The sequence below is a fragment of the Galeopterus variegatus genome, unplaced genomic scaffold (assembly GCF_000696425.1).
Source record: "Galeopterus variegatus unplaced genomic scaffold, G_variegatus-3.0.2 Scaffold46, whole genome shotgun sequence".
Taxonomy (NCBI): Eukaryota; Metazoa; Chordata; class Mammalia; order Dermoptera; family Cynocephalidae; genus Galeopterus; species Galeopterus variegatus.
In genome coordinates this window covers 1203088-1220982 of record NW_007726157.1, presented here as the reverse complement: position 1 = coordinate 1220982, position 17895 = coordinate 1203088, and the positions used below count along the sequence as shown (strand labels likewise).

The following is a 17895-nucleotide window of genomic DNA, read 5'->3' as shown; positions in this document are numbered from 1 at the left end:
CTACAAGATGAGGTCTGTGTATGCTCACTTCCCCATCAACATCGTTATTCAGGAGAATGGGTCTCTTGTTGAAATCCAAAATTTCTTGGGTGAAAAATACATCCACAGGGTTCGAATGAGGCCAGGTGTTGCTTGTTCACTCTCAAGAACAGAAAGATGAATTAATCCTTGAAGGAAACAACATTGAACTTGTTTCCTTTTTTTGTTTTTGTCCTTTTTGAGACCGGCCGCACCGCGCTCAGCCAGTGAGCACACCGGCCATCCCTATATAGGATCCGAACCCGCGGCGGGAGCGCTGCTGCACTCCCAGCGCCGCACTCTCCCAAGTGCGCCACGGGCTTGGCCCTCACACCTTAAATATACTGTATCTGAAGCCTAACTTCTGATTTTTCTCTCTAGACATGTTTACTTGACAATATTCCCCATTTTAGTAAGTACCAACTCCATTCTATAAATTACCTCAACCAAAATCTTGCAGTCATCATTGACTCCTCTTCCTTTCACATCCCACATCCAATCCACAAGAAAACCTGCTGGCTTCACCATAAAAATATAGATAGAGTCCAACCACTTCTCACCACCCCCATTACTGCCTCGCTCAACACCACCGTCACCTGAGACCTGGACCCCCCGCTGTACTTGCCTCCTGCAGCTTAAAATCCTCCCATAGCTTCTATCTCACTCAGAATAAAAGTCAAACTATTAAAAATGGCCTGCAAGGCCCACCATGATCTCCCACGACATATGTTCAGGGGAAGCAAAGACACAGGATGTGGAAGCAGATGCCTAGAGAGCAACTTTGGGGAAAGAAAAGAGATTTCTAAAGAGAATTTTCATGAAATTTACCTGGGTGGTGTCCTGTGTCCCCCAAAACTTTTAATAGAAAATCCCTTCCTTGTGAATATATAGTAAATTTGGATCTATTTAGAGAAATGCAACCAAAAAAAATTCATCCCCATCTCTCTTTGTCCTGTAGTCACACATAGAAGGAGATAATTAAATATATCTCTTTCCAAAATGTAGGAGAGATACATTGCCAGATTTAAAACCCTCTTCACTTTCCCACTGACTGCATGTAACTCTGGGCAAGTCACTGTTTTTATCAAATAGAGTCAAGAACCTGAAAGATTAATGAGGGTTGCTGAAAATGATCATGAATGTTTATATAACCCCCACCCTTATGTATCAACTTTATAGTTAAAACTCAGAGAGGAAATGTTTACTTCTATTTTTTGAAAATTTAATTTTTGCAAACTTATTAATTTGACAAATATTACTAATAGCCTACTGTGTTCTAGACCATGAAATAAGGTTATTTTCCTCTGAATTGACTTTTCAACAGGGATTTCTATGCATTTGCCTGTTATATCTCTAATTTGATATAATCCCAAAAACATACTTTATCCTATTTTCAGATTGAGTCAGTGTTGAAATGTAGGCTTTGTTTTGTTGAAGTGACTAACAGTGTTGTAACACAAATGCAAAGTGATTAAAACATATAATTAGTTCAATTACATAGAAAGAAATAGAAGTTGTGCATATGTGATTCTCTAAAAATTTCCCTAAGTTCCGCAAAAGTATGCTATATATGAGCTGTGTATTTGTAGGTGGTGAATATAAATTGGGGTTTACCACATCCACCCCAACCAGTAGCTCTTAGGACATCAGGACAATTCAAGAGAGGGGAATAATCATAGAAATGTTGCCTGTGAGCATATATGTTTATGGTGTTGGGAAAAGCACAATGAATAGGTATAAGGAATCTGGTATTCTCAACCACTCACTACATTACCTAAAAAAATAAAGGGTTTCATTAGACAAATCTTGAAGAGTAAGTTCTAGAATTTGTTTATCTCTGACTATAAATATTATTTTCATATTTTATCATTTTGCATTTCCCATGAGTTTTTTATTCTCTTCTTTAATTATTGCCTGAGCTATCTACATTTACAATCTAAAATGTTGGAATCGTTTTTCCAGGGGTTAATATTTGAAAGACCTCATAGAGTTTTATTATAACCCCATGGGTAGAAACAATCATTTCTATCTCTTTTGATATTGCAGATCCTGTCACAAAGCCTGTGATGCAGACTTATCCTTCCTCTGGGGCTGTGGAGTATGTGGGGAACATGACCTTGACATGCTGGGTTCAAGGGGGCACCCGGCTGATTTACCAGTGGCTGAAAAATGGGAGGCCTGTCCACACCAGCTCCACCTACTCCTTTTCTCCCCAAAACAACACCCTTCGTATTGCTCCAGTTACCAAGGAAGACATTGGGAATTACAGTTGCCTGGTGAAGAACCCTGTCAGTGAGATGGAAAGTGACATGATTATGCCGACCATATATTGTAAGTTTTTTTTAAAAAAATGTTTGTGAGTTGTTTTTTTTTTTTCTAAGAAATTCTCACAGGAGTAGACAGAGAATGTCAGCATCAGATGTCATTTTGTTTTTACCATTACAGTAGTTTAGTACTAGTTCTAATCACACCTCCTAGTAGTAACTCCCCCCCCCCTCCAGTTGTGACAACACTACACCTCCTAGGTACTGTCTTGTCATGAAATATATCTACTAGCACAACCCTATTTCTTGAAGATCAAGTTGAGATACATACTGTCCAGGGACCATTCAGGATACATTTTGTGATTCAGTCCATTGTGTGACTTCATTTCCATCAGAAAGTGGGAACCTCAACTTCAAGAACCCAGAACCATGCAGAGGCACTAGTTTATTCATCCCCAAGGAGGAAGAGTTGGTGACCATAAACCGGATAAAGGGATGTGCTCTGTAGCTGACCCCAGGGAAAAAGAATGTTCCAGGTTATGCATGGGTAGTACATCCCAGGGCATGCCTGTTCTTTCTGCCCATTTTCTCAGCACCATTTTTAGAAGAAGGGTGCAGGGAGGATCATATCCAGAAAAAACTTAATTATTCTGCATAAAGTATTCAGATTCACAGAGAATCGGTAATTATTTCTCAATTCCAATTTTCTTTGGTTCTTTTTCTGTTGTTGTTGAACCTCATGTACAGAGTTAAGTTTTTCATACTCTTCAGTTCATGTTATATTATCATCACCAACCCAAGCAAGGTCCCTCTCTTTCTTTATTGTATTATTTTTCCCAGTCCCCTCTACTCCATAACACTATCTCTAACGTGTGTAATATTGCACTCTAATTTCAGCTTAGCACGGGGTTTCTCAGCCTCTACACTAGTGACATTTTGGGCTGGATAACTATCTTCTGTGGGGACTGTCCTGTGCGTTGTAGGATGTTTAACAGCATCCCTGGGCCCTACCCATTACATATCAGTAGTACCCCACTCCAGTTGTGACAACTAAAGTTTCTCCAGACATTGCCATATGCTCCCATGGGCAACATCCCCCAGTTGAGAACCAATGGCCTGTCACATTGGGAAATCTTATTATTAGTTACCATGTATCCTTAAAACATGGCTACAACAGCAGCTTAACAAGAAAAGTGACATGTGGCAAAGGAAAACACCTCACCCCTGTGGCATAAGGGTGGAGGTTTCAGCTGGTTGAATCATAAGGATAGAATTAAGCCTGGTGCGTATATCCACTCACTCGTCAAATATATCTTCACAATACTGGAAGAGACCCAAAAACCTAGTTTAAGTGCTTAGGAGTCAGACAGACTGATGCGGGAAGCATGCTTCTGTCATTATTTGTGTTACCTTAAGTAAATCCCTTGATCTTTCTGAGCCTCATCTGTAGGATGGAGATAGTTAAAACTACCCCATTGTATTGCCATGGTTAAATGAGGTATTGTCTGAAAAATAGCCGATGACTGACACAACGCAAGCACTCAGTAAATAGAGCCTGTTCTTATGATTGATACATCTATATTCCACTTTCTTCAACAGAAAATAAGAATGTAAGATGATGGATTTGTTAATTAGCTTGATTTAATCATTTCATAATGACTTGTATCGACTGCCAATTAAAAACAAAATTAAAATAAAATAAAAAACCTATAGAGTCCTCTTGAGGAAGTGTGTTATTAACTCTGGGAAAAAGCACCAGAATATGTACAAAATGTAGCCTTTCCCAACTAGAGAAAGCTTTAGAATAAAACTGAGAAGCAGCAATGAGCAGGGAATGGAACCGCTGGGAAGAGGGGCACGGAGTGACACAGGTGACAATGGAGGTTTTGCTTGAACCAGCAAAATTAAGCTAAGGAAAGCAGAATCATTGAATGTTGAAACTGGACGCTATCCTATATTTTAGTAGAAGAGTGAAAATGTGTGCAATAAAATATATGAGATCAAATGTCATAGATACCCTAGAGATGCATATAAAGAAGTATGAGTATTATGGCTAAAAACAAAGCCAGAAGGCCCGGGTTCAAATCCTGCCTCTGCTACCTCAACCTCTCTGTGCTTCAGTTTTTTCGTCCATATGATGATAGTACCTATTTGATAGAGTTATTGTGAGGATTAAATCTGTTACTATGTGTAAAGAGCTCAGAACAGTGACTGGCCCATAGTAAAGACTATGTAACTGTTAGCCATTGTTATTACTATAATGTTGTTAACCCATGGGAATTCAGAGGATGGAAATATTACTTCTGACTGGGGAGATAGCTTCTTGCAGAAAGGAACATTTGAGGTGGACCTTGAACTATGGGTATGACTGGGGCAAGTGGCGATGTCTGGGAAAACCAAATCAGACAATGGGGATGGCAGGATCCCAGACACAAAGCAGAGGTAAAAAGTATTTGGCAAATGGTCCAGTTCAGCTGGCGTGTAGGATACAGGGGGCAGGGATAGGGGCCGGGATAGTGGTAGAAAAGACAGATCAGTTTGAGTCAAATTATGAGGAGCTTTGAATGCCAGACATTATTAGCAAAGAGTGAATAAAAAATATTTTTTAAACAAGGATCCATATCACATACCTATTCCAGGCTAAATCAAGAAATGTTTGTCAACAGAGCACATGTTTTTAATATAAATTACAAATTTTATACAATTGTATAAAGGATATATGTATAAGAAACGCAAAAAGGAACATGGACATATTTTATTCATCTACTATATAAACAGGAAAGTCACCAATTTTGAACTCTATACAGTGATTAAACATACCTAAGAGCAATTTGAAAGCATTTTTTCTAAAAAGTATTGTTCATATGAAAATTTTAAAACTTGCTATATTGATTGAGTAATTCAATTTTGGTGTAGGAAAACCAGAGAATATTAACTACTAGTCCAACCTAGTTCAAAATTCAGTATCTCAAAGATAAACCAGTGCCTTTACTCAGAAACAGAAGAAATTATACTAGAATTCCGGATTCGTTTTTCACTGAGAAATACAAAAACACCACACACTGCAAGAAAATAATTTAAGATTTGTTACAATTGTTAGTTACATTGTGTTTTTAAATGGTGTTATTTTTTTAGCTGAACTTTTAGCTATATTTTTACAGTAATTTCACATAATCTTATATTCAGATAATGTAAAAATATTCTGTCTGCCTTAAAGCATAGGCAGAGAAATAGGTTCACAAAAAAAGTATAAGCTGTGGCTATACTGCTTGGCTAGCATTGAATTGGAATGAAAAATTCGGACTTGGGGTAGTCTATTTATACATGTAATCTTGACTGAAAAGGGTTATTCTGACATAAATTAAAATTTCCATTCAGCTTCAAGTAGCACAGATATAAGTGTTTGAGTTATTTAAACAGTGAAAAGAAAATATGAGCAGACAAATTGAATCAAATCTCGGACTACACAGACATGTCTTTACATTATTCTTTGTTGCTTGGTCTAAATGGTTTACATTCACATAGGAAAGGTACAAAATGCAAAACAAGGTTTTAAACCAACCAGATATCATCTACTGAATATTAACCCTAAAAAACCATCTTTCAATGTGGTGGGAAGCAGCAGGAAATGAGATTGTGTTGGAGCATTCCTCGTTAATTGAGGAAAACCTGATCGTGTTTGGTTTCACCCATGGGCTCTAGTTAATATCTTGTCCTTTGGGGAGTGCATCAGGTAGCACAGTGGTTATGAGCCTGAGCTATATATTTGGACTGACTGGGTGAAAGCCTTCTTCTGCCATTACCAGTGTACACGAATTACTTCCCCTTCCTGTGCACGGTTTCCTCGTCTCTTTATCTGTGCTGTCCTCAGTATAGTGTTAATACTTATCTCCAGAGGGATAGAGAGAATTAAAGGAGATTTTATGTATGAAGAAATTAGTGTGTAGCACATAGGAAAAACTCAATACTGTTAGTTCTTTTTCTTTCCTTTTCCTTTTCTTTTTATTTTTGTTTTTTGTTTGTTTGTTTGTTTGTTTTCTTTGAACCAAAGCTATGCTGACGTAATTGGCAACATGGTGGTAAGAATTTATGGAGAGCCTGGATAATTTAAAAGAAACCTGCAATGAGAAAACTGTAAGAATGCCTTGAGAAGAACATTTTTCTTCTCCATACATTATCATTTCCCAATTTAAAATACTTTATTTTTCTACAATAAAATATTTTCTTTATATTGATTCTTCTGGCTCTCTGTTTACCTCTCCATCTATCTATCTATCTTTAAACTTTCACCATAGATTTAAATGAGAAATTCCTGGGAAAAATTGCCTAAACCATTATAGGCACATGCAAATATTTTTGAAATGCACTTTCATTTTGTTATATAGTTTACTTTAATCTGACGAAATGAAAATGAGATCTCTCTTTCTACATGTGCAAGTATATGCACCAGTCTCATTATTATCACAGAATATGTTTATACACAATGTGGAAAACATAAAAATGGGAGGAAAAAAACATAATCACACCTGTAAATGTTAAATATTATGCTTCAGACTCCTAAACCATCTTCCCTTTCTTGTGTTATTTGAAAGAATTAAAATATCCCAATTTGAATTAGTTCATATTTCACAGAACGTACCTTCTACTTACAGTTTGAATTTTCTTCTTTACATTCTTTTAGACATAACTTACAAATATCTCACAGAGAAACATCTATCATGAGTAAAGACTGGTGACAGATAGTTGAAAGAAGAACATTCAGAAAATTTACAAATGAGGGTTCTGTTTACACATTGCAAAGATGATTTTGTTTTGGTGGCTGTCCGATAAGGAATCGAACTCTGGATTTGGTGTTATCAGCATCACCTTCTAACCAACTATCCTAACTGGCCAGCCCCAGTAAAGATGAATTATCCACATGATTTAAGAAATATTTTGACTATTAATTGGTAATTGTGAATACAGTATAATTAATTTTTCGTCTTGATTATTTTTACGTTCAAAAGCAGAAACCTTCACTTGGTCAACATCTCATCTAACTGATATTCATTTATTCACTCATTCATTCATAGTTTGACAAAAATCAAATGTCAGGGTCTTGTTTGTGCCAAGCAATTATTACCTATCACATAACATATAAAAACACAATCCAGGCTCGGTAATTTAATAATTTTTCTTGCTATCACTATTTTTGCCTTATTTTATTATTTGTTTTGTTTTTGTTTTATTTCCTTGGTTTTGGGAACAAGAATTAAATAAAATGTGTAATCTGAAGATTTGTCATTTATCCTATCTGTTGATGTGACATCAACATGTTTGCAGTCTTTATCATTCCATGCAAACTGGGAATATATGCCTTGGTTGATCTTATTTCTACTCTCTTTCTTCATCTGGTTACCCTCTTCTTCCTTCATGACATCATCTCCAGAAAGGCTTACTTGCCCCCACTTTGTCTCACCTCCTCAGTGTCACTACGAGGTTCGCTGTGCTCCTGCAGCGTCCTATGCTCATATCCATCCCGGTTCTCACTGAACTGAATTTACCTTGACTCTCCTGCACCCATAAGCACATCAACCCCAAATAGGAGTTCTGCATTATTCATTTTTGTATCCACAGGGCAATACCTAACACAGATTAAGAACTCACAAAAAATTTCTTGAACTTCACAAAAATGGAAGATGTTATCTTTCTTCATATCCTTTCAGATTGCAGTGTTAGTTGATGATGCTGTAGAAAGGCTAAATTCCCATTATAAAATGACAGCACCTTCATTATAGTGCTTTGGCCCTTTTTTTTTTTTTTTTCTGACCGTTAGCAAAGTTTTTCAATAACCCAGTAAATGTCATATTCCAATACTCTCCTACAGAGGTCCACATCATAATTTAGAATTCCAGCATGAATCACCTATTCTGTTTTCTTAAGGCACTATTTCCGTAGTAGTTTCTTTCATGAAAGCAGGAATTATTTTTTATTTTGGCAGAAAAAAAGTATTAAAAATCTATCAAGATTGACCATATATTCTTGAAGTTATTGGTATTAGCCTTCATGGAATACAATGTCAAACCAATAATTTGCACAAATACCTACTTGTGGTTGATAAAATGTATATGCCTTCTAGCTCCAGTTGTAAAGAATAATCCAGTAACCACCGCATTTTGTGTGCAACATATGACACTGCTGCAGGGGAGTACTCCAGTGATAAAAATTAAAGGAAAAAAAAAAGGTTATTCACAGTAAATACTTACCATCTGTTCCCAAGCTGGGTGGCAAGCAGCATCATGATGGAAATTTAGGTACTGTTCCCGCCCAGCCATAAATTGTTAAAGAGAACAGATGATATGTGATTTTACAAGTCATTTGGTAAACAGCCATTCCTGAGGCAAAGGGTTCATTTCTCTTGGGAGCTCTCGGCCAAAGGCAAGAAAGTAAACCATAATCCAAAGTCAAAATGGAGTTATCTTTCTGCTTTCATCTTCAGTATCAGAGGCCACTCTGGTGATTCACTCCAAATGTCTCCAACTGGATTGCCCATTCACTTGAATAATGTACTAGTCTGCACCTCAAGGTAGAGGGATGGTCAGCCTGAAGTGCTAATAATAAAGGAAACAACATCATAGTGTAGTCAGAAGAAAATAGACTGTAAGCAGTGTGTAGAGCATGAGAGATAGATTTGTGCATGTGTGCAAGAGAGAGAGAGAGAGAGAGATGCATAAAAGAAAGACTTGTGGAAATTGGTTTTCTTAGCAATGAAATTACAAATGATATTTGTTTTCATTTTTGTGCTTTTTTGAATTTTACAGTTTTCTGCAATGAGCATGTATTTCTTAAATAATCAGATAAAATATGTTAGTTTGAGAAATCATATCGGAAGCAAGGAACATAAATGCTTCAGGTTGTTAGGTTCCAGGAGCTGGAAGAGATGCTGGGGGGCAGGGATTGTGGGGGCAGTTTGAGGAACTGAGGCTGACTCTGAAGAGTCAGGTGGAGCATATAGTTCAGACAAACAGAAAAGATTATTTCGACCATGAAACCCAACAAATGAGGAAGTAACAAAAACAAAATAAACAGGAGTGAGTAGGGAAGATAAGCTCAGATAATCAGATTTCTTTCTTTAAAAGTATGTTTTATTTTAAACTAGAGTGATCTTATTAAATTAGATCATTGACTTTATTCACCAGCCTTGGCTCTAAATGACTGCGTGCCTCCTCTACAAATTGAACCCACCCTCCAAAATGGAAGAATCACTAATTGTGAGAATACTCCATTATGTTGCAAGGTCCTAAGGCAATTCCAAATGAGGAGTTCCCAAAAAAGTTCTGAGTCATGTCAGCATGCTTTGAAAGGAAAAACATTCACTTTTACGTGAGTTAAATTATCAGGCAATTTGTTTTTATAGCAACATTCTGTAAGCCCTGAAACCCAGTGGGAAGACAGAGACCTAAATTGAATGGCCATATTTTTATGATCACACTTTTATTCATCAAACCTGTCTTGCTCTGCTCCCAAAAGGGCTCTCAGACTTTAGTTTGGGGACATAGACGTAGATCTCTCACTCTCCGGAACTGCAGTCCATTCCTCCTGTTGGTTTCCTTCTATGTGAACCATAACCAGTGCCCCCTCTAGGTGGTCTCTGTTTCCCTAATGTTCTATCAATGCTGACAACTTGAAGGGAACCTGCTGCTGCATGCACCTGTGATAATAGTCACAGGAACCACGTTTTCAACATTGCAGATTCCCTCACAATGACCAGAACAGTATCATGTGCATGGTAACATCTCAATATTGATTTTGGTTGAGTGAGTGACAGCAAATTTTCATTCTCTTTATATTACTTACTATTTAGTGGAATTCAGAATAAGAAGGTTCCATTTTCCAGCACACTTTTCTAAACCCCTTGTCACAGTGGTTTCACCTGAGACTGTTTCATAGCCTGAAATGAAAGAACAGTGTGACAGTGTCCTAGTGCAGTCAACAGGAAGGGGCAATACACTTCTCCCCATTTTAATTCTCTTCATCCACCCCCTAATCACTTTAAATTAGTGAGTGCTAACTTCTATGTTTGCTCTCTGAAAGCAGGGTTACCGCATATAAACATATTAATACAAATCTCTAGGGTGCCTTCACAATTCTCCATGACTTTAGAATGAAAATATGTTTAAGCGTATATTCCCTAGCTAAGTGTAATCTATTGTTTAGTGTCTTCAGTTTCTATTATATCTTAGGAAATATGTTTTCCCAATGGTAGATTGGTCAGAAAATGCTGACATAATAGAGAACCGCTCTGGGAATCTGCAAACTTGAAATTGGCTTGCCAGTATCCAAAATAGCTTTAGCATGGCATGAGTCATGGTGTTTCAAAAGTAGAAAGAACTTTGGCAATCAGTCATCTAATCCATCTTTTTATGTTAAAAGGTGAGATAAGTGAGACTCAAAAAGTTTAAATGATTTCTAAAGAATATTTAACTAATGATTGACAAAAATAGTTACTGTCTAGTCACTGCACCTATTATTCCGCATGATGGGAGATGAGCAGTCAGTACTTAAAAAAAAACAAAACAGGACCATTGACATTAGGTCATTACTACACAAAACTTCCACTGCCTTATACAATTTGTAAATTCCTTGACACAATATGAACTGTGCCTTATATGTCCTATCTTACATATACTAAATATATTCTAACACTTGGTATTTCTCAAATAAATATTTGATCAATTGTTTGATTGATTACAGAATTAATATATAATTCGACAATAATTTATTGTAGAACTAATAGTATATTCAGACAACAAGAAACTATTCTGATATAGAAAGTTATACCGCTTACACTTTATTTCTTTTTAGGGAAGTGATATGAGAATACTTCAAAAAGTTCATGGAAAAATAGAAAAGATAATATGAATTTTTCCATGAATTTTTTGAAGTTGATGAGTGTATGAGTGATTTTATATTTTAGAGTCACAGCTTTGCTATTTAATAGCTATGTGGCCATGGGCCAATAAATGTTTCAAATATTTCTTCCCTCATCTTAAAATTGGAATAACATCTATCTCATATGGTTGCTTTAAACATTGAACGTGGCAGTCTGTATAAGCACTTAAAGTACCTGCATATGGCAAATATTCAATAATTGACAGTAATGATTAGCTGGAAAATGAGCATTATGATATTCAAACCTCAAAGATTTTTGGAATATAAGTCAGGATTTAAACTGGATGAGAAAACCTATCCAGCTGAGGAATTTTTTTAAATCTCTCTGTTTATTCTCTGAAGGAAGCGGTGAGAAATGTGTCTTCAACTTCTGTCAATCAATCTGATGCCATAGAAATGGTAAAGTGCTACAGGAGTACTGCAGCCTGAGGAAAAACACCACAGTTACTCATAATTAAGTAGTCTGTTGATAATCAATGAGCATTTGTTAATGATAATGAAAATATATTTTTTCCAAATGAAATCGTAAACTCAGCTTAGGGGGAGAAATTTTTAAAATTCTTTAACTGTTAAAATGTCATGAAAATTTGGAATATATCTATTTGCAAAAATCTGTGTTCCATGTAAAACTATGTCTTTTATAAATATTTGCATTACTTACCCTAGCACTGAGAAGAATAATATATAATATTCAAAGTATGGCTGTCAAAGTGAAAATAGTGGCCATAATCTGTTTTTAAAATATTTTGAAGTGTAATAACTGTTTCAGAAAGATTGAGTTTGTCTAACAAAACTGAGGCCTTATCAATACACTACGCAAAAGCTTAGCATCACAATTACGATGACAGTGTTTGTACAATTATATACTAAATTTCAGCTTTTCACTATTTCAAATAAGTTCAATCACATCTCAATTTCCATTTTCATGGATATCAGAATAAAGCATATTTAGGTCTTTATCCTTTATTGGGAGTCTAAATGAGGACCTGTTTGCCAAAGTCCAACATGAAGACTTTCAGAGAAAGTAAAATGCTACTAAGCTCTTCCAAACTCAAAAACTATGTTGTGATTGTTACTCCTCTATTTTTTTTTTTCTTTTGCATTGATGCAGATGGACCTTATGGACTTCAAGTTAATTCTGATAAAGGGCTAAAAGTAGGGGAAGTGTTTACTGTTGACCTTGGAGAAGCTATTCTATTTGATTGTTCTGCTGATTCTTATCCCCCCAACACCTACTCCTGGATCCGGAGGACTGACAATATAACATATGTCATTAAGCATGGGCCTCGCTTGGAAGTTGCATCTGAGAAAGTGGCCCAGAAGACAACTGACTATGTGTGCTGTGCTTACAACAACGTAACTGGAAGGCGAGATGAAACTCGTTTCACAGTTATCATCACTTCTGTAGGTAAGTGTGAAATAAGAGGAAGGAATCCCAATAAAACACAAATGCGTGCTGGCCTTGTTCTTCCCCTATCTTATACCTGTGTGGAAGAGAAAGTCATTGCGGAAATATTCATATGCTTTAAAAAGCTACATTTCCTACATTAACTAAACCACGGTTTCTGTGAGTCAAAGAAGAAAACCCAAAACCAAAAGGAGGGGAAATTCAATTGCTGGCTCTGAAGGGCTATGAAGAAAAAGAGAATTCAATAAATTATTTCTAAATGTGCGTTCTTGCTTTCCTGATTTTACAAACAGGAATGTAAGAGAAGCAGGCTGTTCATTCAGAGGGTTTATAACTACCGTTGCACTAGGTCAGCTGCCTACATCTCCATGAGTTGGAAATCTGGTTTTCCTACTGCCTGTTTGACTCCCCATCTCACTGTCCTTCATGAGCTCCCCTTCATATTTCACCGTTGAAACACCTGAAATCTGTGGAAGTTCTCAACAGGAGTTTCAACATCTTGGAAATTACAAAATTTTGTAAGCCTGTGAAATTTGGCATTCTCTAGAAATCATCTGATTTTGAAAAAGATCATCAATCCTGAAAAGGTTCCTGCCTAAAATATTGATGTCCTTCAAATTTGTCACCTCTCCCAGGGTGACGGAGATGCAAAGGATTACTCAAAGCCCATTTCTCCAGAGCAATGAGAGGCCCAGAAGGGGTTAATTCCAGGAACAATTCCTTCAAGAGAGAAGGATTCCTAGGAAAATAACACTGAACAGGTTTTCTCTCAGTTTTTATTGTCCAGACAAGAAAGTTACAGAAAAGGAACACAGGTGGTTACAAAAGGAACAATGAGATAATTGTTATGGCTACACTTAGTTCCCCAAGAAACTCAAAGAAACAGCTGAAGACAAGATGTGGAACATCCCTCAACCAACAACTTTGAAGCCTTTTAGCCCACATATTTTCCCATCGTTAGGTTTAGCTGCACCAAGGACATCTGCCCTTAGAGCAGGCATTTTTGCTGTATTACAATTTTTTTACCTACAACAGAGACTTTAGTCCTGGGAAAGTTTTCAGTTTTTCCCAAGCTTAGCATTTCTATGTGCAATACTAAAAAGTTAGGCTATACCTTAAACTACAGGGCTTTGGCCTTGCTAAAACTACATTTGCTTTATTAATGTTGGTATCCTCCACAAAATTCCCATCTTTCAATCCTCCTTTTCTCTCTACAGTATGACTTTATTCTCCTGTATGATTTCATTCATTCCCATGGTTTGTAGCAATGGTGCATCCCAAATCTATATCTTTAAAGCTCTAAAACTGTATGTACTAAGCTTCTTTCTGGATGTCTCCTCTTAGAAGTACCAGAGGCATTATACAGTTCCAGTCTAGCAAAACTGAACTATCTTCTTCCCCTCACCCCCAGATTGCTATTCTATCTGTATTTCCTGTTTAAGTGAATGGCCCTACTATCTACCAACCTAAGACAGAAAGTGAAATGTCATCCTGGACTCTTTCCTCTTGCTTATTATCCTGCCCCACATTCAGACACCAAGTTCTGTCCTTTCTCCTTCCTTCCTACCTCTCAAATCCATCTTCGTCTTTCCTTTCTCCTTCTTTTTTTCATTAGTTTTTTGTTTCTCTTTTCTCCTTCTCCCTTTCTGTCTTCCTTCCCCTCTTCTCCTCCTTCTCCTCTTTTTCTTCTTCCTCTTCTATTACCATTTCTACTGCTACTGTCAAGTTCTTCCTGGACTCCCCCTTGTATACAGAAAAAGAAAAAACAGATTTCACTTGGGGAGAACCTGGGGGCAGGTTTGAACAGAAAGTGGTGGTTAAGATGCTTATGATTGATGGAGGTACAAGTTCACGAAAAGTAACACCCATTAATACTTTTTCCATTGACGCCATATATTTATATGGCATCAATATATTTCCATTGATGCCATCTTTATAGCTGGGATGCCTAGAATATGGCCCACAACATAGAGAAGATCAATACATTTTGTTGAATAAATGAAGCAAGAATATAATCTATAGGCTAAGTTCTTCAGTATGTGGTCCTTGGATCACCTGCATCAAAATCACCTGGGGAAGTTGCTAAAAATGTAGTTTCATCAAGATACTTCAGATCAGGCCGGCCCGGTGGCGCACTGGATAGTGCGCCGCTTGGGAAGCGCGGCAGCGCTCCCGCCCGAGGGTTCGGATCCCACATACAGACCGCTCACTGGCTGAGTGAGGCGCGGGAGCAACACCGAGGGTTGCAATCCCGTTGCCAATCCCGGTCCGGTACGGGGGCGACACTGAGGGTTGCGATCCGTTGCCGGACACGGAAAAAGACAAAAAAAAAAAAAAAAAAAGATACTTCAGATCTACTGGATTAGGATTTCGCCCGCAAGTAGGAGCCAGGAATCTGAATATTTAGCAAGCACAAGCATGATAACCACTTGTTTAAGATGTTTAATCCTTCTATATCATTTTTAATTTATTAAAAGCCCTTAAAGAGCCATGAAGAATTATAAGACTATTACAAACCTCCAGGTTAATGAATAAATGTACAGTGGATGGGGTCCTTCTAAAACTCCTTTAGGTTGAGGGCATTCATATTTAAACAATCACCTGAATATATTGGAATTTATATACTGTCATGGTGGGGTTTTGGGTTTTTTAATAAGAAAATATTATACTCTGTAGAAGAGTGGTATCCAGTAGAACTTTCTGCAATGAAGAAAATGTCCAATATCTGTATTATTCAATGTGGTAGCCACTAGCTTCATTTGGCTTCTGAACACTTAAAATATTGCTATGCTACTGAGGAACTGAATTTTTTATTTCATTTCATTTTTATTAATTTTAATTTTAATGGAAATAGCCACATGTATCTAGTGGCTACCATATTGAAAAATGTAGCTCTAGAATTTTTACCTGAATTGTACTTCATTTGGGCAGTAGATAATAATTTATTTCCCTTATAGACCCCCAAAGCATATGTGTGTTTAGGGTGATGTAAATTAGCAATCATTCATCATTATTTAGCACCTATAGGCCAAATACTGGAATAGGCACTGAAAATACCATATAAAAAAAGTAATTCCTGCTAACAAGAATTCCTGCTAACAATCCAATATAGATAGCAAATATTTAGCTATGGTACATCCTTTGCTTTCAATTTTACTTAATTTTTAATACGCTTAACCAGCTTTTCACCCCAGTAGTTAACCAAAATATAATTTTAAAGCAAGCCATAATTAAACATATAAAATAGTTTAGTAGCAATCTAGATGTCATCTTAGACTTGTTCCTTGTGCTCATTGCAAGTAAAATCATGACTGTAATATGTAGAAGTGAACTGCAGTGAAGCCTTTCCCACTGCCTAAACTTTCTCCATTAATATTTAGCCAAGGTATTTTCATAATGTCAGAAGCCCCCAATATTTGTTTAAGATCTTATTACCAAGGTCCAAAGACACCTACAGTCTTAACGTTAGATAATTACCTTTTGCAAAATCTAAAAAACCTGTTTGACCTGTACAAAGACCAGGCATTTGTTATTATAGTAAATAAGAAGAGCAGGTGCTTACTTTTCAGAGGGATTCAGGGTTGTCAACATTAGTGACCTCTTTGTGGTTTTTAGGGCTGTTTTCCAGCACCCAACTGTCCATAGAACTTTAACTCAAACAGCAACAAAATAGTGAAGAAAATGAATGGTATTGATATGTTTTAAGTATTTGATTTTTTCTAAGTTTTCAAATGAATGAATCTCTGCAATCCAGATTAAGTGTAGACCAACTTACAGTTATAAATGACCATCACTTGTAACTATCAATTGGTCACTTACTCTGATAAATGAGCTATATTCAGATTGTGAAGAATTTGAAATCATTTAGAAAGATAAGGTGCCTGCCTTTGTAATGTTTTCAAAACTAAGTTGGTGTTTGGTACAGCTAGAGTCAAGTCGTAGGAAATAGATGAACCTCTTTTTTTTTTTTTTTTCATGAGATGAAAAATATGGCCCACTAAAAAGTCTCAGGGATAAGAATGTGGCAAAGGAAAAAGGAGTCAAAGGTGACTCCAAGGTCACTGATGTAGAAAGAAAATAACAAAATCAGGAAATAATCAGAAGTTTTATTGGGGACTTTAAGTGGGGAGAGGAAGGCTAGAGAATGTGACAATTAGCTCTGTGGTTTTTTGCCTTTGTAAGAAAAACCACTTCTGGGGCTATGAGTCCCATCTAATTTGAGGTATTAATTGACCTTTCTGTATCTCAGTGGAGATATCCTAAAGAAAATAGAGACAATGGGGAAGGTCACACAGCTAGTAAGTGATAAAATAATATCTGAATTCAAAGCCCTTGGTTTTAACCACTATACAAACTATCTCCCTTAATGTAACTGAGAATATTGATGGAACTAAGCTCTTTTTAAAACGTATGTATATGATCACAGATATAGAGTACAGTGTGCATTTTCTCTTCACCTCAGCTAATTTAATGCTGTATACATAAAGGTACTCTGGTTTGTTCATGACATATATATAATTTCATATTAATGAGAAATTATGAAATATCTGTAACTAAAAATAATACGTACAATGTAAGTTTTAAGAATTGTTGCTAAAATAATCAATTAGCATTTGTATTTTGAAAAACAATGATTTTATTACCTTAAGGACTTCCTTGAATGCAGATGTCCCTACTTTAACATTTTAACTAAGCCTAAATTGCTATTGTGATATGCAATATATATATATAAAACAAAATGTTTATGGAAATATAATGATCTAATCAGAATTCAGATGTTCACATTTAATGAAAGCATTCAAATATATAGAGTTCCCTAGTACCATGCGTCCATAGTTTGAGATTAACCATAATAGAAATGTTATGAATTTTTATGTAATCCTGAGAAATCTACCATTTTTATATCTATTTATATTCCATATCTTTCACTAAGAAAAAGATCCAAGGCAGGAAAATGAATTTACTAATTTCTTCTATCTACCTAGAAATTTCTCAAGTCAAGTTCTCTAAGAGATGTATTTCACTTTGGGCTTCTGGAAATAATGACTGAGACAGAACTAAAGCCCTGACATCCATACCCTTAGACCTTAGGTGACATTGCCATGTGCATGTACACAGAAAAACTGCATGTCCAGTGGAACCATGGTGGATTGGAGTGATAGTACACCCTGCAATACAGCGCCTTCATCTCCATAGGGACTCGAATCAGCTGCCGTAATCAGGGAACAGATTGGATAGGAGACATCTCAGAACTTCATTCTGATCTAGAAATAG

General features: G+C 36.5%; 1 protein-coding gene across 3 annotated transcripts in view; it reads left to right on the top strand.

Moving 5' to 3' along the window:
- Window positions 1-17895, top strand: part of HEPACAM2 (HEPACAM family member 2) — a 33395-nt gene that overhangs the window by 965 nt on the left and 14535 nt on the right. For all 3 annotated transcript variants that reach the window (XM_008572366.1, XM_008572348.1, XM_008572358.1), the window contains exons 2-3: window positions 2065-2349; window positions 12325-12621. In XM_008572366.1, coding sequence (XP_008570588.1) covers window positions 2065-2349; window positions 12325-12621 — 582 coding nt within the window. The remainder of the gene's footprint in view (window positions 1-2064; window positions 2350-12324; window positions 12622-17895) is intronic.